This window comes from Myotis myotis, unplaced genomic scaffold, assembly GCF_014108235.1.
Source record: "Myotis myotis isolate mMyoMyo1 unplaced genomic scaffold, mMyoMyo1.p scaffold_m19_p_4, whole genome shotgun sequence".
NCBI classification, from domain to species: domain Eukaryota; kingdom Metazoa; phylum Chordata; class Mammalia; order Chiroptera; family Vespertilionidae; genus Myotis; species Myotis myotis.
In genome coordinates, this window is record NW_023416346.1 from 120241209 (window position 1) to 120259513 (window position 18305).

At 31.9% G+C, this 18305-nt stretch overlaps 1 protein-coding gene across 5 annotated transcripts in view; it reads right to left on the reverse strand.

The window, feature by feature from the left end:
- Positions 1-18305, reverse strand: part of CNKSR2 (connector enhancer of kinase suppressor of Ras 2) — a 253350-nt gene that overhangs the window by 112211 nt on the left and 122834 nt on the right. For 3 of the 5 annotated variants that reach the window (XM_036305515.1, XM_036305516.1, XM_036305520.1), the window contains exons 9-10: positions 9930-10076; positions 125-258 (exon numbers count right to left, since the gene is read on the reverse strand). In XM_036305515.1, coding sequence (XP_036161408.1) covers positions 125-258; positions 9930-10076 — 281 coding nt within the window. The remainder of the gene's footprint in view (positions 1-124; positions 259-9929; positions 10077-18305) is intronic. The other 2 variants (XM_036305518.1, XM_036305517.1) reach the window with 1 other exon arrangement.

Genomic DNA, 18305 nt, shown 5'->3' on the forward strand with positions numbered 1-18305 from the left:
GTGTTCGAATTCCCAACTGATAAACTATTCAAGTTGTTCCTTGAGAATTTACTTCACAGTTTACATGCCATTGGGTTAGTCTTTGTAGAAGCTTCCTAGAACAACATGATGGTTAGTTTTATACCTGGGAATATACGGTTCTGCAGGAGGAGGGGGGATGTAGAGATCCTGGAGAGCAGAACTGTCTCTTTTGGTGGGTGTACTGATGGTGCTGGAAGGCGTGGCAACACTGCTTGTGGGACTTCTAGGTATAAGAGGCTGGTTAAAATGAAAAAGAAAATACATACACACACAAACAACACACAAAACAACAACAACAACAACAACAACAACAACAACGACAGAGTTATCATTTTAAAATTATCTATTTCTGCAAAGTTTTTGAGCTTGGCTAAAAGAAAAAAGCATGTTATTTATCACAGGGATATTCCTTTGAATCTCCAAACACATAGTTTATTACTTTAGAGGTTTCTACTTAGTTCCCAACTCACCTTATTATATGGTATAATCATATTTATATATTACTATGCAGTATTTCATAATGAGAAGATTTATGTCACAGTCAAACTTAATAAAATTAAATTTGCTTTGTTAGAATCCCTTCTTTTAAAGAAAGTTAATAAAGAGTAACTTTCAAAAGAATTAGCTCATTCACATCCTGATTGATATATTAGAAAAATATTTCAGAACTTCCCCCCAAAAGATACAACATACTCTTAAATTAGAAGAATGTCACAGATTCTCAGAAAAGGTTACAAAAATGGACCAGGAAAGGCCAATATGAGAGTATTTTTCAAGGAAAACCTACTTTTTTAAAGTAAATGTAAACACAACTCTCTTCTCAAAGTCATTTTATGGTACATCTTCAAAAGTATGGTGATTAGTGTGACAGAATCATTTCACCTTTTCACACATTTATCATTGTTTAAAATAATCTGTAGTTGCATATCTAGAAAACTCATTTTCATGCCTGTATTTAAGTATAAGTTTTTTAAAATTAAGATGGTATATATACTAAATCAAGCAATACATCAGGATGCATTAACTTAAGAGCACTCCCAATTCTAAGCTTCAAAACTGATCTTGTGGTTCGAGAAGTTATCCTAAAGTGAAACAAAAATTCACAAATTTTCATGTTTATCTTACAGGTCTTACTGATTAGCGAAATATACAATAACATGAAAAATAAGCATTTTAGTGCAATTGCAAATATAAAAATAATGATCACAAATGATCTGTATCGTCACATGACCAGATGTCATTTTAGCCAGTATGATAACAATTTGAGTATATCTATCTATATAGACCCACAGTCTATAGCTGGACACTCAAAAATGGCATGTCACAACTATTTATATTGTGACAATACTTTCATACAGATAAACAAAATAAGTTTAAAAAAGCCAAGTATAAGTACAATGTACAATGTAGGTCACTAGGGTAGGCTACATAGTTTATAACTCAGTGCACAGTTTTTACCTTCTTTGCTACACAGCTCACCTTAATAACTGGAAATCACACACTCTGCCAAAATGATGGTTACGCTTTAGACTATATGAAATAGAAATTAAAGGCAGAAGGGGTAAATAATTGACCAGTTATTTTGGGACTCTATAATATGATGTAAGAAAGACAGAAGCTTTATATGTTGAGGAATTTTGAGATATTAAGAAAGTACACAGTAAAGACTGATGTTTATGCTGATTTTGGAACAGTTTCCAGTAAAACTCTGTGTGTCTTTTAGAAATAAAAATCTTGGCAATGGGAAATCCTGAAATTATATACGTAATAAGGAGCCACCTGCACAAATGAACACCATGAAGCCGGAGGAAATAAATAATTGTATTCTAGGGATGTACTACATGCCTCTACAACAGATCTTTGAATAATGGGTTCTTTACAACAAGTATTTAGACATACTATATATGTATAATCATTGGGATGTGACTCTGTTTACAACTGTTTTCCTCTCTGTCAGGACATTTTGGTATCAAATACAGGTGACATTAAACAATAACTTGGATGAAAATTTCATCATTATAGAACTGTGAGAAAACACTCATTACATAGTATGTTACTTCCCAACAGAGGCATTGTGAGAGAAAAACTTACATTCAAGATGCTTTCTAAATGTTCTAATATCTCTATTATTTTAAAAGGTCCTAATAGGATAAGTGAATTTTTTAAAAGTTCTAAAAACATAAGCACTAGAAGAAAATAATATAATTTAAAATTTTATTCTCTTTCTTTGGTTTTAGGGTCACTATTTCTATTTTGAAGACTTCTCTCCTTTTAGTTTATTATCTGTAGAACTAAAGATAATTCTGTTGTTGTTGTTCATACCTACCCTTGACCTCCCTAGACAAAGAGGGGAGAAAGAAAGAAAAAAGAAATAGGAGTCAATGCTTACAGTATATTTAAATACCCCAGACATGTAAGGTAATGATGAAGAGTATTTTACTCTGCCTGGACTATTACCAGGATTGTCTACACAGGGTACTTATGCCTTTCCCCTCCCAGGAAATTTAAATATTAGCTATTTCTTTAAATTGTTATTTTTTCTAGATATCTACTTTCAGCAAGGAATTGCTATTTATGTCATTGGTTAATGTTATTAGCTAAATTAGCAAGTATGTGGAAGAAAAAGACTCTTAAATATGCTTAAACAGATAACAAGTTTGATTGTGCCAGCTGGTTCAATAAGTTGAATTGGTTTTAAAAAACTTGTTCTTTCAGAGAAAAAAAATAGTTAATCCTGTTGTTTAATTAAACTGGCTAGTTATTTTATTAACTGTTAAATCATACAAAACATTTCAATGGGTTTAACATACACACATCATCTGGCTAATCAGTATGCCCTGTAACAAGTAAAATCCATGGAAAATATTAAATATATTCAATATATTTTTATCGACTGTTTGTACTACTTTGTCAAGCTAATCCAAGCTAAAAAAGTAAACATTCTTCTTGAGAGTCTCAGTTTAAAAAGACAATACGCAATAGAGAGGTCAATGGGGGGAAAAGGAGACTTATGTAATACATTAAACAATAAAGAACTTAAAAAATGCGCAATAGAAAAATCAGCATAAAGTAGAAGCTTTATGGGAAAATGGAAATAGCTACTTATCCCAAATGGAGGTCTTTGTGATAACCTGAAAGTATAACCTCTTAACTTTGGACAAGAATTGAAAGAGTACAAAATCACTAAAGGAATGAAAAAGGCATTTGAAAACATTAGAAAGATAGACAAATTTTGACTAAATCAAGCACAGTGTAAGTGATGCTATTAGCTAAAATTACCAGTGAGAAATTTCTAGCTGCAACAAGTGGCATTAAAATTACATCTACCACCAATAACCATTTAAGGGAGTGCAAATACACCTAGTGACAAAGAAAGCTTCCATTAAATAAAAAAAGGTGTTTTCTCAGCATTCAATTCAAATTTTAATAGGCATATTCCTTACTTTCAATCATTTGTTAACATAGTGTAAGAAAAGCATTATGCCATAGAAATAAAGGGTATTTTTTTTATCGTGCCACTTTTTCTATTGGTAAAATCTATATGGGAAGAGAATTAGGAACTAACATCACTTATGGATAAAATACAAAGGTTTTTAAAGACTTTATCTGTTACTGAAGTAAGCATAAAGCTTCAGTATAATTTGATCCACTACGGTATGCAATCAAGTATGACAAGGATCCAGTTTTGCATTTTATCCAAAGGGGTTTATTTTCTGAAAGGAACTTGTCATAACATTTAGTTTTCAGACCAAAATGAACCTACTGATATAAAGTTATCCTTCCAGATTCAGTGAGACTCCAACAAGGAAGGTACATTTGCATATATGTTGTTACTCTTCTAAAACAAGTCTATGATGCATTTATTTCTAGGGGCATTGGCGTGCATCTTTTAAAATACTCAAATCCCAAATAAAACGATCATATGTATCTCTTCAAATGTACATTTATAATACTAGGTCAATTACGACTGCCAAAAGGACTCAAATCTTCTGAATCATGAACGATGCTTTAGTAATAATATCCTACTCATCCAGATTAAACATCACTGGAAGATTGTGATCATTATAAAATAAAACTTTCAGCTTTTGTAAGGCATCACTGAAATCTCACTTTAGATCATCTCATGGCTCAGGTCTTTTTCTTATGTCCCCAATTCTAACATCTCTAAGGTAATTGAGCACATCTGGAAGATATCAATGTACCTCTGAAACCCATAGGTTTTAAGGACTATAGGAAAAGAACTTCCCTACGAAAGAAACCACATTTGATGTTGAGGTTTTACTTGAAACAGTTTAACATTTTAACAACTCTTGGCAAGCATATCTTAATTTAGTCGTCCCTCTGTCTGGTGAGTGACCCAGCTTTCATAGAGCCATGGAGTCTTGATGAAACCAATGACATAAAGACTGCCCCAAAGTTAAAAATTAAGACAGTGTGTTACATGCCACGTGGATAAGTCTCAGAAAGTCACTAATGTAAAGATCACAAAGAACTGCTTTGTCTTTCAGGGCTAAATATTCATTAAAATACGAATGATTACATCATGTATAACACCTGGCCATTTATTTTATTCAAACTGAAGAATAAGCACAGACTCAAAGGCATCACAATACCCCATTATTCTAGCACAGAGCATTTACACACGTCCTTACTCAGTTCAAACACATTTTTATTGTAATTCCCAACACAAGTACCAGGATATTGTTTTATGTTAGTGATTCTCTTCTTAGTCATTTAAACAAATGCTTCAGGGAAAATTTAATCTGGATTTTGGGAGGCACGATGTTGCATACAATCTTGTAAGTTTCTTGACCATATAAAGAATGTTAGATTTAATTTGGAAAATTATTGGGAATGCTTTCTCATGGGCAAGTTTTAAGTAGTAAATAATTTGAAAAGAACCTAAGAGAAACACACCTATTCAAAATTCTCCCACTCTGTTCTTTCACAGATTTTTCTAGAATACAAATTTATAAATACAAAGAGTCTTCTTTTATAAGCATGTAATCTTCCCTTACTTATCAGACTACCAAGAAAACGCACATTGCTTTTTCTGATCATGGATTTGATCAGGACACCGTATCTGTCATGTATACAATTAAAAAATACAGACATATGTGCATAAGTATGAATATAGTTACACAACATACAACTAATATAGACTTGAGAGTCACATGACAAAATGGCTTTTTCCGCGGAATCATCACATTTTGCACATTATACTGAGACTACCACTAGTATGTTTATTCTTGTGCTCTCCAGTCGTATTGGCATAATTAGTACTGCAACATTCAAACTGGACTTCCAATTATTTCAAATTACAGTCAACTTCATTTTTAGAATAGTAACTAAAGAAATGGGAAACTAAAGAAAAAAAGAAATTATAAAAGAATTTTTGTTGTCAGTGTTAACATTTTAGAAGTATTTGGCTGATAATACAAATGTGATTAATTAATTTGCTTAAACCTTAGTGAATAAGAAATTGATGTGACAATGGCTTGCAGCTATTTACCAATTTGAGCATGTAAAAAATGTGATTGTTTTTTGCCTCCCAGTCAGCATAATTACATTTTTAGTTTAAATTTATTTTCTTTTTCTAGTATCTTAACTAATATTAGTTATCTTCCTCTTTAAAACATGCTTTTAAAACAAAACTCTCAGAAACATAAACTTTGTTAACTAAAGGTCACCCTGACCATGACTTTGAATTAAAATAAATTTTATTATCGCTTATGTTTTTTTTACAACCATTCATATCTGTATTTGAAATACAACAAAATCAATGCTCTTCAATTGTTATACCAGTTGACAGATGGAATAAACTGCTATGACTATTTGCTTTCCATTTCATTTTCTTCTCAAAGTTAATATCCTGTAAAAATGCCTAGCAGTAATATTTTAAATGAAAAACACAAAATCACACAAGAAACTATCACAAGTTACAGGATTTATGGACTAGAATACAGTTTAAGAACATAAGTCTAATTATACAGTTTGATGTTATTTCATATAAAAATGTGTTTAATGAAACCTGTATCAGTATGTTGAATCCAGCATTGATTTTAGTGGTCATTTCTGAAATGTATTCTAACCAAAAATGCTGGGTTCTTAATGCTTAAGAAAATTGTTTGTCCCCAGTGATGATTTCAATCAACATTCTTGTCAATGTCCAGCCATACAATCTCTTTTAAGAAGAAAATGACATGGATTTTTAGGACCTACACACACTAATTTAAAATCACAAACATAAAAAAAATATATACCTTGATGTTTATCCACAGTTGCCAGAAATGTTTTCATTGCACTGGAAGAACTTGAACATAAGCAATCACCCTGCTTACCAAAATCCAGGACATTAGTTGAAGGTGCTATTAAGGACGTGTTTTTAAAAACATCTCTCAGAAAACAGGGAATCCCTGGTTTGCTTTCTTAGAATAACATATTCTATCTTAAGTAAAACACATCTACTATTTGTAAATGAATGCAGATGACAATGCAATTCAATTCCAGATTAAATTTGCTTGTAGTATTTGACTAAGGTATCTTTTATTCTATTGTAAAATGTTTGAGAAAGCAAGAATTTAAACAAAGAGCTGCCAAATTTCATGAAATGTACTAATGAAATTGCTCTGTGAGTATGAAGCTGAATTGTATGCTTTTGTTTATTTGGCTAAATTCCGTGAATGTTTTTTTCAAAGAAATTCCAAATCAAAATTCATCATTGTGGTTGATTAATAATAGAATTTACTATACTTTTAAAATATTTTTAGAAATAAAGATTGTTTTATTAAAAATGTGATATTCCTTAATCATCTACCTTAGGGTAGATAAGGTTACGTTTTATTTGTCTAGGCACAGATTATTTACTTGTTAATTTAGAAAATAATTATTCCTTACGTTAGAATACAGTTCTTTATTTTAAGATGTATGTATTAGTTTATCTACATGCTACACAAACTTTTCCATATTTTATCTAAAAATGCTAGTAGGTAAATGAAACCTGGTATACAAAAAAAGATGAAATGAATGTATTGAGCTAAATAAACGCCACAGATTGTTTTTTGGTAACCTCTACTTTAAGTAATTCTTACTAGGCTACTGGTATATCCTATGTAAAAAGAAACGACCTAATCTCTAATTCTTCAGGTTTGAATATTTATATTTAGATGAGTTAATTGGCATTTTAGCCCTAACATGTACGTACACATATCAGAAGCAAGAATACAATAGGAATGATACTGTGTCTGCCCAGAGTATTATGCATTTGTTCCACATCTGAGGTCCTTTCTTAGCTACTAGGAAAAAAGAATCCAAGAACACCTTAAGACTTTCATCCCACTATTTCTTTGACTTTTCCCCCTCTGGAGGAAGTCTATCTTCAATCTCCAGATCCTGCTACCCTCAGGTTTTGTCCACTTTTAATTGTATCAAAATCTACATTTTATAAAAATTCTGATCAAATAATTTCCATTACTCTCCCAGTGTCTTGGTAATTTCGGGTCTTCAAAATAGATTCTGGGGAGATCTGGTGGTGCTGATATATGCTAGAGGACTTAACCATTGCCCTTAGTCCTAAGATCTTGTTTTACAACCACTAGGAAGTATTTAGTTAAAACGTCACCCCAATAAATTCAATAACAATAAAAAATGAATACTCTCCAGTTTGCTGTGTAAAAAGTCAATCTCTGAAGCAATTTGCAAAGAAGTTGAAAGCAGGTCTCTCTCCCCCGCCCCAACAGTATTATTTATCTGTAAGGTCTGAACTTAGACTATATAATTCAGGTGAACTAAATTCAGTTGAAATAACAAACACAAAAATGTCAATACATATAAGCACTTATATAAATGCTGACTTTCTTTTATCTGATTTCAGCATTCTGAAAAAGTAAACCTACAAATATACTCAGAGTAACTGAACAGGCAATGAGGAGTAAATATAATTAGTGATCTGGTGAGGCACATTTCTTAGCATTTGGGAATGGACCTATAAAAAGTGCCTTAAAACTCTATTAAATTATAATTAAGGGGTGTGAAATCATTTAAAAAATTAAAGTCTTTATTATCCTGCTTTGAATACACGTACCAAATGTATATGTAGCAGAAAACGAACATTGGTTTTTCAATCATTTTAGCATTTTACATAAAATTGATTCTTATCTGCCATTATCTTAATTCTCCACTTTGAGTTTGTGCAAAAGAATCTAAAAGGGGACCAAATTATCCATTTATTTTCTAGAGATATTCCCTCAAAGTTCATGGATCAACAAGAAACTAATGTCTTTTTGGTGTTCAATGTGAAATAGAAGAGACTAGAAAGAAAAATTTAAATTAACTACACGTACATAGAGAAGAAAACCTAAAAGCTGAAAGCATGGGCTTCTTCTTCAGGGTTTCCACCTCAGACTTTGAAGAAGGTTCTTAAGGGAAGACATGTCAATAGAAAACTATAGAATGTAACAACAAAGCAATTTATAATGCAGCAAGAAAATAAAATGATGTGATGGTAAAGTCTGATCTATTAATCTACGCCTTAATGAGTCAAACACTGAACTCTGAACTTTAATGAATATCAAAAATATTTAATAATAAACATACTGCAAGTCAAATGTACTTGGACATATTAATACAGCTTTACATGTATTCATTTGAAAATTAGAAAATTTCACTTTAAAAATGTAGAGACCTTAATGTTAGAAAATTTTATATGTTTCTGTTATTTAAGTATAATGCAAATTTGAGGCAAATAAATAGTACACTTTTAAATAATTAGACATTATTATAGTCTATAAGGCCATTCGTGTGTAATGTAAAATTTAGGATTTTAGGAAAAAATATCTAAGAATGGTATAAGGTACTAATATAGAACGTAATACCAATTTACATAGTGATAATGTTATTTTCATATATTGCTTTTCTTTTAAATCTGAATGGGCAGTCTTCTATTTCAATTGGCAATTTAAATTTTTAAAAATTGTACTTCCAAGAAAGGTAATAGTCTCCTATTTTTAAAATGCAGGTTTTATGAACAGAAAAAGTAGAGATAAAGTACTGGAATTGGTCAAATGTCTCCCATTATATATAAGTGGAATTATTATGTGTCTGAAGGTATAATACATTGGTTCTGATTACTCTGACCAAATTTTTGTCCTTCTTACAAAAAGGACAAAAATTTCTTCTATGATGTGTTTAAAGATTATATACTGACTGAAATTGGAGAATATCTATTGCTTCTTTCTTTAGTCAACTAGAATTATATATTTATAAATTCCTAGATAAGTCAGCTTCTTAATAAATATAATTTATCAACATCCAGAGTAATACTTAGAGTGATGTTTCATGCTGAAGAAAAATGCAGAAATTCTAATGCAATAGTTTCTCTATTTTTGCCACCCTAAAGGGTGGAAAAGAGAAAAATGATCAGTCAGGTGGAATGCAGTTGGTACATTTTAATTACTATCTAAAACTTCCTTTACATACTATTCATAAATAGCTATTACTTCTTATGACCTGATTCACAAGAATTTTATAAACTATCAGCTAATTTCTTCAAGAAGTGAATATGGGGATAACTTTTAAATAGAAGATTATATCAAACATGAAACCTCTCATTTTAAATTTCTATCTATATTTGGCTTGAAATATCTTGTGGTTTGTTTGGAATTATGCTTTTAAATGTTTACAAATTAAGGCCAAGTTCTTTATTATTTGGGCTTTAGTCTATAAACTTTAATATTTCATCACAATTAAGCCTATTAGGATAAGCTGTGAAGAGATCATTTCACAAACAAATTTTCAAAAGCATACAAGATTAATCCATATGCTGCTGAGATGAGGCACAATAAAGAAGCATTACTGAGATAGTCTATGGCTAAAATGATGGTGTATGACTTATGATTAAGCTTCATTACCTGCAGAGCAAGGGGCTTCCATCTCATATTTTTCAGTAAAGCTGGTGCTGAGGTAAGCATGCTCTGAGGTCGCTTTTTCAAAGTTAAGATAACACCACTCGGGTCCTCTCGTAGTGCATTCACCAAATTTTTCAACTGCCACCCCACCTGGTAACCAGCAAAATCATTACAATAAAATTGAGGTACAGCATTCAAAGATTTAATGTTCTCCCCCTTTAATAAGATTAGTTAAAAATGAAAATCACATAATTGGTGTACCATCGTACCAATTTTCAGGAGATATATACTTAAGAAAGAAATTTTATCTTTGAGTTGATTAACCATGTTATTGCATTAGAGTCCATATCATTCTGATAAGCTAATGGACATTTACCATGTCAAAGCAGAGAGTAAAACGGTATCCTACCAATGGAGTAATTTAGAATTTGAAGAAATTAAATCATCATTAATGCTGTGCAAGGTCTAGATCCAAGCTCTGTTCTAAAGTACAATTTTAAAATATGCATGCCTGAAAACACGGATTTGACAATGTCCTGAGTTTACAAAGCACACATGCTTTCTCATCACCATCTTTTAGAGATATGTGGTACAAGTGTCTATAAATTAGACTGATATTATATTACCAATAGCTGGTAATGACACACCAAGACAACATTCTGATGCATGGAAGACAGCATCAATAGAATAGACCTTTCACTATGGTATAAGATAGAATAAAAAATTACAAGTTAATACTACTCCAATGAAGCACCTATTGAAAATGTGTTCCAAATGATTCTGTAAATTTAAAATATAATGTGCTATATTTAATGAAGCCATTCTAACCCGACTGGCATGGCTCAGTGGTTGAGCATCAACCTATGAACCAGGAGGTCACAGTTCAATTACTGGTCAGGGCACATGCCTGGGTTGCAGGCGTGACCCCCAGTGAGGGGCATGCAGGAAGCAGCCAATCAATGATTCTCTCTCATCACTGATGTTTCTATCTCTCTCTCCCTCTCCCTTCCTCTCTGAAATCAATAAAAATATATTAAAAATAATGAAGCCATTCTATTTGAATATCACCTAAAAAAATACTGAATAATTAAACTGAAGTCCTTGATAAATGTCCTAAAATGTGGCTCAGCTGTTATCCATTAAATTATTTCACTCATCATCCTTTTAATATTTTGAACATAGAATAATTTTTTTTTTGCTTTTAAGGTGGACTAGTTACACAATTATCAGATAACTGAAATCCCAGAACTATGCTTTAAAGAAACACATTAAAAATGTCTATTATTTCAAAGATTAAAAATACATTTAACATTATAAAGAAAAAAACGTTTATCACAACTCTAATGTATTCGAATTTTCCAGTATGTGTTATAGAAATACATTGGGTCAAAATTTATCCTAGTTTGCAAGAAGGATTTAGCAAATGGTCATAACAGTGATCTAGTTTCTTCCTAGGCACTCAAGTGAAAGGGAATGTGTGCCTTTGTCTGTTACTCATGTTTTTGCCTGGAAGACAATGTTCACGCTGGAAAGAATGAGCACTTCCACCAAAAGAAGCACAGATCTCCAGAGACTATGATGAAAAGATACTCTGAACCGCAGCCACTGCAGAATAATGGGAGACTTTGGTTTTTATAATGGATGAGCATTCATTTAAATTATAACTTCTATTATAGCTGAATTGAGTGATGGTAAAGAGAAAAAGTTAGGACAAAAAAGAAGCAATATGCTATAATGCTTAAAACCTCTGGGTTTCTCAGATATGAATCAAAATGATGATTTAGAATACCTGCCTAATCTGAACAAGAAGCTACTAATTTTTTTTTAAAAAAAGTCACATTAATACAGATTAACTAAAGTACTGGAATTGGTCAAATGTCTCCCATTATATATAAGTGAAATTATTATGTGTCTGAAGGTATAATACATTGGTTTTGATTACTCTGATAGCTAAGTAGTGTCCCTACAGCCACTTCTGTAAGCCAAGAGTTAAAGCAAAGTGAGTTCAAATCCAAGTGATCATTTTGCTTGCCAAAAAAATATGTGAAGCAGATTTTGAGTTCCAGATTTGAAGGGAGAAAACATACTGTTTATACAAAGAGTTTATGAACAACTTATTAATGATAACCACGTTTTTATCATTTATTTATTTAAATAATTGCTAACTACATTAAAGCACTCAATAATATGACTGTATTTTTCTTTCAGTATTCTTATTATTGGCAAATTACACATTGATTTCTATCTACCAGTTTCTTCCATTAATTCTGTTATAATCATTGTGACTAGTTAAAAAATTTTTAAGGCTAGATAGCGTTTTCCTGTTTAATTTTCAGTGCAATTTGGTTTATCCTGTTCCTTCATACTTTTCTATGCTATTTTTTAAAACACATAATTCCAAATAATAGAATTGTATTTTTATGAGAAAATGGAATTGTTTTTTTGGATGAGAAAGTAAGAATTTGGTTCAATTTTAATTTTATAGCTGAATATTATTTAATGGCAACAGAAAATTATATAAATTTACTACTTTTTAATCAGCCTTCCAACTCTCACTGAGATAACATTAGCAACATTTTAAACAAAGTAAACAGATATACATCAAGATACATATGAAGCATATATCTTAGGCTCCCAAATTCTACTTCCACTACCACCATAATGAAATGATTGGATAAAAGTAGAGATAAATGTGCAACATATGTGTTGCATACTGACTGTTTAAACCAATCAAGAATTATACATTATGTAAATCTCCATTAGTAAGGGATATAAAAATTGTGTGAAAAATTAAGTTCCAAAATAGAAAATTAAATTTTACTTTATATATATATATATATATATATATATATATATATATATATATATATAATAGAAAGATATACAACAGTGGTTAAAGGAGAGCAAAGAACAGAATATGTATTTTTAAATAACTTTATTCCTGAACTCTTGGCAATAAACATGAGTTATTTTTAGAAACAACAAAATGAGCAATATAAGTGGATATAGTCCATGAATACTAATATTCCAATTAAAAATAATGAATTTTATGAGTTACCTAATTAGGACTGTTTGTTATGGATGGACAATTTTCATAAAATGTCAGAACCAGAAAGGCAAAATTATTTAAAACAGTAAAAGACAGTGATGGGGAAATCATATCTACTCTAGTCATTATAATTCTAGGTGATTAGAAAAAAACAAATTTATTATTCAGTTGTGCTCAGTAAGTCAAGAGCTATATTATTTGTTGATTATTGATTCAATAAATGATTTCAGTAGATACTGAAGTGTTAGGCCAGGTTCACGTAAAAATTACTGAGTGACAATAACGCTGGTTGAATAATTCAGACTTTGTATAACATTATTTTCGATAACAGAGGGAAGTTTTAGTCCTATCATTCCCATTCCAGTATTTGTATACACATAAATGGCAAACAAACCTCATGCCTCTTATTTGAATAGCCCCCTTTACTTAGTACTTTCTCAAATTCCCTCATTTGGATCATTACTTCATTACTTTCCATCTTCTCTACTACATAAAATTGTTAACAATTGTCCCCATTTATTGGATTGTACCATGTTCTATTCAAGAGCAAATAGGACATGGTCCTAGAGCTCCAGAACAAATGATTCCCAGCTCTGTGATATCCTAACATATCTTCAGCCATACAATGAAGTGTAGTGAATACTTGAAATTAATTTATTTCTCTTTAACTGTTATCGAGATACTTATGGTTGTCAGATTATAAGGGGACATGATATCATAGATGGTATGACAAAGTGAGGGATGTATGTGTTACAACTTCAAGAAATTTGGGAGCCCCCATGTTAGGAACTAAATGTAATGGTATACACATTTCAAAATAGGTAATATATATAAATACATGTTAACCATCTTTCAAGATTAGCTTTCCATTTTCTCATTTAAGTTTCTGACTATAGTTTTAAAATATTAGGCATGGCCCAGGCATCGTGGCTCAGTGGTTGAGCATCAACCTATGAACCAGGAGGTCACAGTTTGATTCCTGGTCAGGGCACATATCCAGATTGCAGGCCTGATCTCCAGTGTGGGTCATGCAGGATGCAGCCGATCGATGATTCTCTCTCATCATTGATGTTTCTATCTCTCTCTCCCTTCCTTTTTGAAGTCAATAAAAATATATATTTTAAAATAAATAAAATATTAGTCATGAAAGACATTAATTAGAAACCATGTGAAGATATAATAGTAATATGAAAAATGATTTAAAAGTATTCTTTACATACATTGGCTGTAAGGAAAATCTTTCTTTCCTAGGAGGTAGAGGGAGTTTTGACAGAAGGAAGAAGGGATCCTAGTGGACACTAATTTAGGGGTACAATCCAATAATATGGGAAGAAATTGAATAATGTAAAAAGCCTTAAGAGACCATGGTTATGGATATATGAGAAACATTTTAATAATCAAAGATACCCAAAAGGGAATTGGCTAATTTGTGAAATAGTGAACTCAACACCAAAAAGGATATTTCAGTATTCTTGCACAGGCTAAATGATTAGATTTCCAAAGTCACAACACATTCTGACTCTTATAAACAGAATGGATTGGAAAATGCAAGTAGATGCTATGACAACAGATTAACTTAAGTAAAGGAATGTGGTCCTGGTACATCTCTGATTAATGTCTTCCATCTTTTCTGTTACTTCACAATCAATAAATGTAGGTATTTCCTCTAGGCTAAGTATTAGACCCTTTCTAATATTTCATGTGGTCTTCTTACAATAAACACTTCTCTTCCCAGAGCTTCTAATAACAACTTTCTGCAAATGGTTCTCAAATCTTTCTAACCATCCCTGCTTCCTATTCAGAACTCTACTGACATATTTCCAACAGTTCAGTTCATCCATACTAATGGCTACTGAATAATCAGTACCAATAATTCACTGTGCTAGATTCTTGACATCTACATTGCATTCCTTTTATATATATGTATTTTCATTCTTACAACAGCCCTATGAGGTCAACTATGAAACCAATTTTACATGTGAAGAAACTGAAGCAAAAATAAATTAAGTTTTCTTGGTCAAGATTAAAAATATAGTTAAGTGGTAAAGCCAGAATTCTCACTCAAATCTGTTTGATTCTAAAGCACAAGGCACTATAAGAGCAAGCATCCCCCTCTAAATATCCCATTGGTAGTTCAAATGAATGTTACATTCAACACTTTAAAATAAAATTCATTATCCCTGCTCTCATTCAACAGCAACAACAAAAGTTCCCCACTACCCTTTCAAGTTTGGAGTGTGGTCTCACTTATGATAGCCTCCCCTTTTAAGTACATGTGTCCTAAAGAATAGATCCTAGCAACTAATGCTTCTTCTCACTGCCTTAGTTCTGGTTTGGGTACCCAATTGCTAGACTTACAAGAGTCCTAACTGGTCGCTCTGCTTCTACTCCTTTGTAGCTCCAAAATACCACTACAGTGTAAGTATTCTTCCCTTCAAGCCAGCTAAAAAAATAAATTACTCAAACAGGTCCTTTGTCAATATGGCCATAGCTGTCTCCTATTATTTCTCTTTAATGTTATTCTCAAACTTTAGCATGTGTTAAATTCACATAGAAGGCTTGTTAAAACACAGATTGCTATTTAAACTTCCAGAATTTTTGATCTAGTAGGTCTGAAGTGGGGCCCTATAATTTTCATGTTTTTTTTTTTTTACAAGTTATTAAGTGGTGCTGATGCTACTGGTCTAGAACCACATTTTGAGAACCACTGTACCATATGAAGAGCTTCTTGAAGGCACTGACTCTTTCATGTCTAGAATATTTAGGTGTTTAATATGCAAAGATTAGGTATTATAATTTATAAAATCAGTAAATCTTGTGTGCCTTCCATGCATCATGGATAATATGGTGCATGCAGCACAGTCTGTGCCTCACTATTGAGCAGGGAAAAGAGATGAGCAGGTAAATAAACCTTTAAAATCAAGTAAGAGAAGTACCTTAATAGGGTGAATACTGGGTGCAATTGGATCCCCCATCAAGGGCATCTTATCAGTCCTTGAGGATTCAGAGGTTTCATAATAGTCTAAGCTGAATTTCTTAGGAGCTGGAAAGGTGAAGGGGATGTGGAGGATGAAGGAGTAAACAAAGCCATGAGACAAAGTATCACTAGTTTGAGCAAATTTCAGTAGTTCCATATGGGTGTAAATGTTGGTGGACCAAGTACATGTTCTCAAACACTGCATTTAATCATGGCCATGTCTTTGCAGAATCACTCTTCCTTTTTCTAGAAAATTTTCTCCCACCTTTAAAAACTGACTTATCTGTGAGGGCATGAGTGAGGGGGTAATGGGGGAATAAGGACACATATGTAATACCGTAATCAATAAATAAATTAAAAGTAAAAAAATAAAAAAATCTGACTTATCCATAATGGCTCATAGTAAATGCAATATTCATCATAAAGCCTCTTACAGCTAAAACCATATTTTTCTCATGTGAATCTTATAGCACACTGTATATTTCTAGTGACATTTTTTCACATTAAAATTGTATGTTTCCTCACACCCCAGTCCTCTCCACCCATCCTCATAAACTGGATTTTGAGTGTCCTTTTTACTTTTTTTTGGAAAAACTTATTCTTATTTATCTGGATAAACCTGCAATCGATAATGTGCCTTAAAATGAAAGACACATTATTTGTTTATAACTTGACTACTGAGATGATATGGAGGAATGAGAACACATGTTTCAGAGACAATAAAATGCCTTGAAATGGAAAGGGAGTTTAGTTTTGTGTGTAAAACGAAGATGTAGTATTAAATTTTTCTCTAATATATATAATTGATACTAAAACTATAACAGTCATTCTTTATTCCAAATTACCAAACTTTCTTATACATTAATATTTTTAAAAATAGTATTTATATCTTGAATACTCTCACAGTGATGTGATTATGACAAGGAATATAAAAATGGATATAGTTTCTATTTGTCAATGAAAGATTCTGCCTAATCATACACATTATGTAAACACTGTTGAAGTTTTCCCCCAGAAAAAATATTTTGTAGTGGTTATAAATAGTCCAAGTTTCTCTTCCTCAATATGTTAATGGAATATGTTACTCACATTACATTAATGGGCTAGAATGAACTTTTTAAAAACCACCATATGCATCTTACCCAAAATATGTCTTATTATCAGCTACAGGTAATGTTTTTCACATATGCTAAACTACTACTACTATCTCCCTTGTCTGAGGTAGCAAATGCCAGTGTTTCTAAGCAGTTATTAGTTTATCATTTACTAGTTTACATGTTATCCCCAACTTGTACATTGAAATGTATTTTACATACAACATAACAGGATTAAAATTTCTTAAGAAAATCTTTAAGGTAATCCCAAGTGTTAAAAGCCAGAGTAGTTCTGCTTTCTTGTGCATGGGGCTTGTAATTGTTTTTATCAGGCTGAAGCAAACACCAGAGATTCCCAGGTGAAGGGTAACATAAGTGGGCAGGTCCTTGGACAATGGGTTACTTGATTAGGAGCAGAAGAGGCTTTGGGGTTGATGCTGAAGAGATGAGAGACCTCCTTTTCTCTTGGTACTACATAGAGGGAAGAAGGTTTCCCTGACTCCTTTAGGATTTGCCCTAGCCTATCAGATTTCCAAACAACAGCTGGTGAATTATTTGACCAATATAAAATAAATAATCTCTACCCTATGGTCCCTGGTAGTCAAAGTTATAAATAGGCATAAAGGTAAGAATTTAAGCCTATCAACCTTCCTGTCACAGTTGCATTTGGAGATACAAGAAAGCATCTATATACCTAAACACAAGAGATAGCACATTTCTTAAAATATTTTCAGAGGTATTATCCTTCACAAGACAAAGTACCAGATTCATTAACATTTACACATGCTTTTATGTATTCACATGCTCTTACTCATAGGCTGTAATTTATAAATGATACCTCTCCACAAAAGAAATTTCAGATGCATGAGGTGTGCCTGTATGAATGTCTGATGATGAGTCACGCTATATACAAACGTCCTTCTGCTCTTTTTAAAATCACTGAGGAGACTTAATTCAATATACAACCCATCGCACCATGACTAATGACACTATGTTTGCCACATTTTTTTGGTGCTGAGGTATTTATTAGTGTTCTGTTCCTTTGAAATACTAAAAAGTTATTGAAGTATCTAATGAATTCAACATTTTATGCTGATGACTGCCTTTCTTTAGCATAACAAACTACGTGGAAGAAATGTCATACAGTTATAAATATTTCAGAAGTAATAAATTTTGATACACAATATCTTTCAAAGATGCATTAGAACTACTAAATCTTGAGTACCAATCTACAGACTTCACCTATACCTAAATTATTT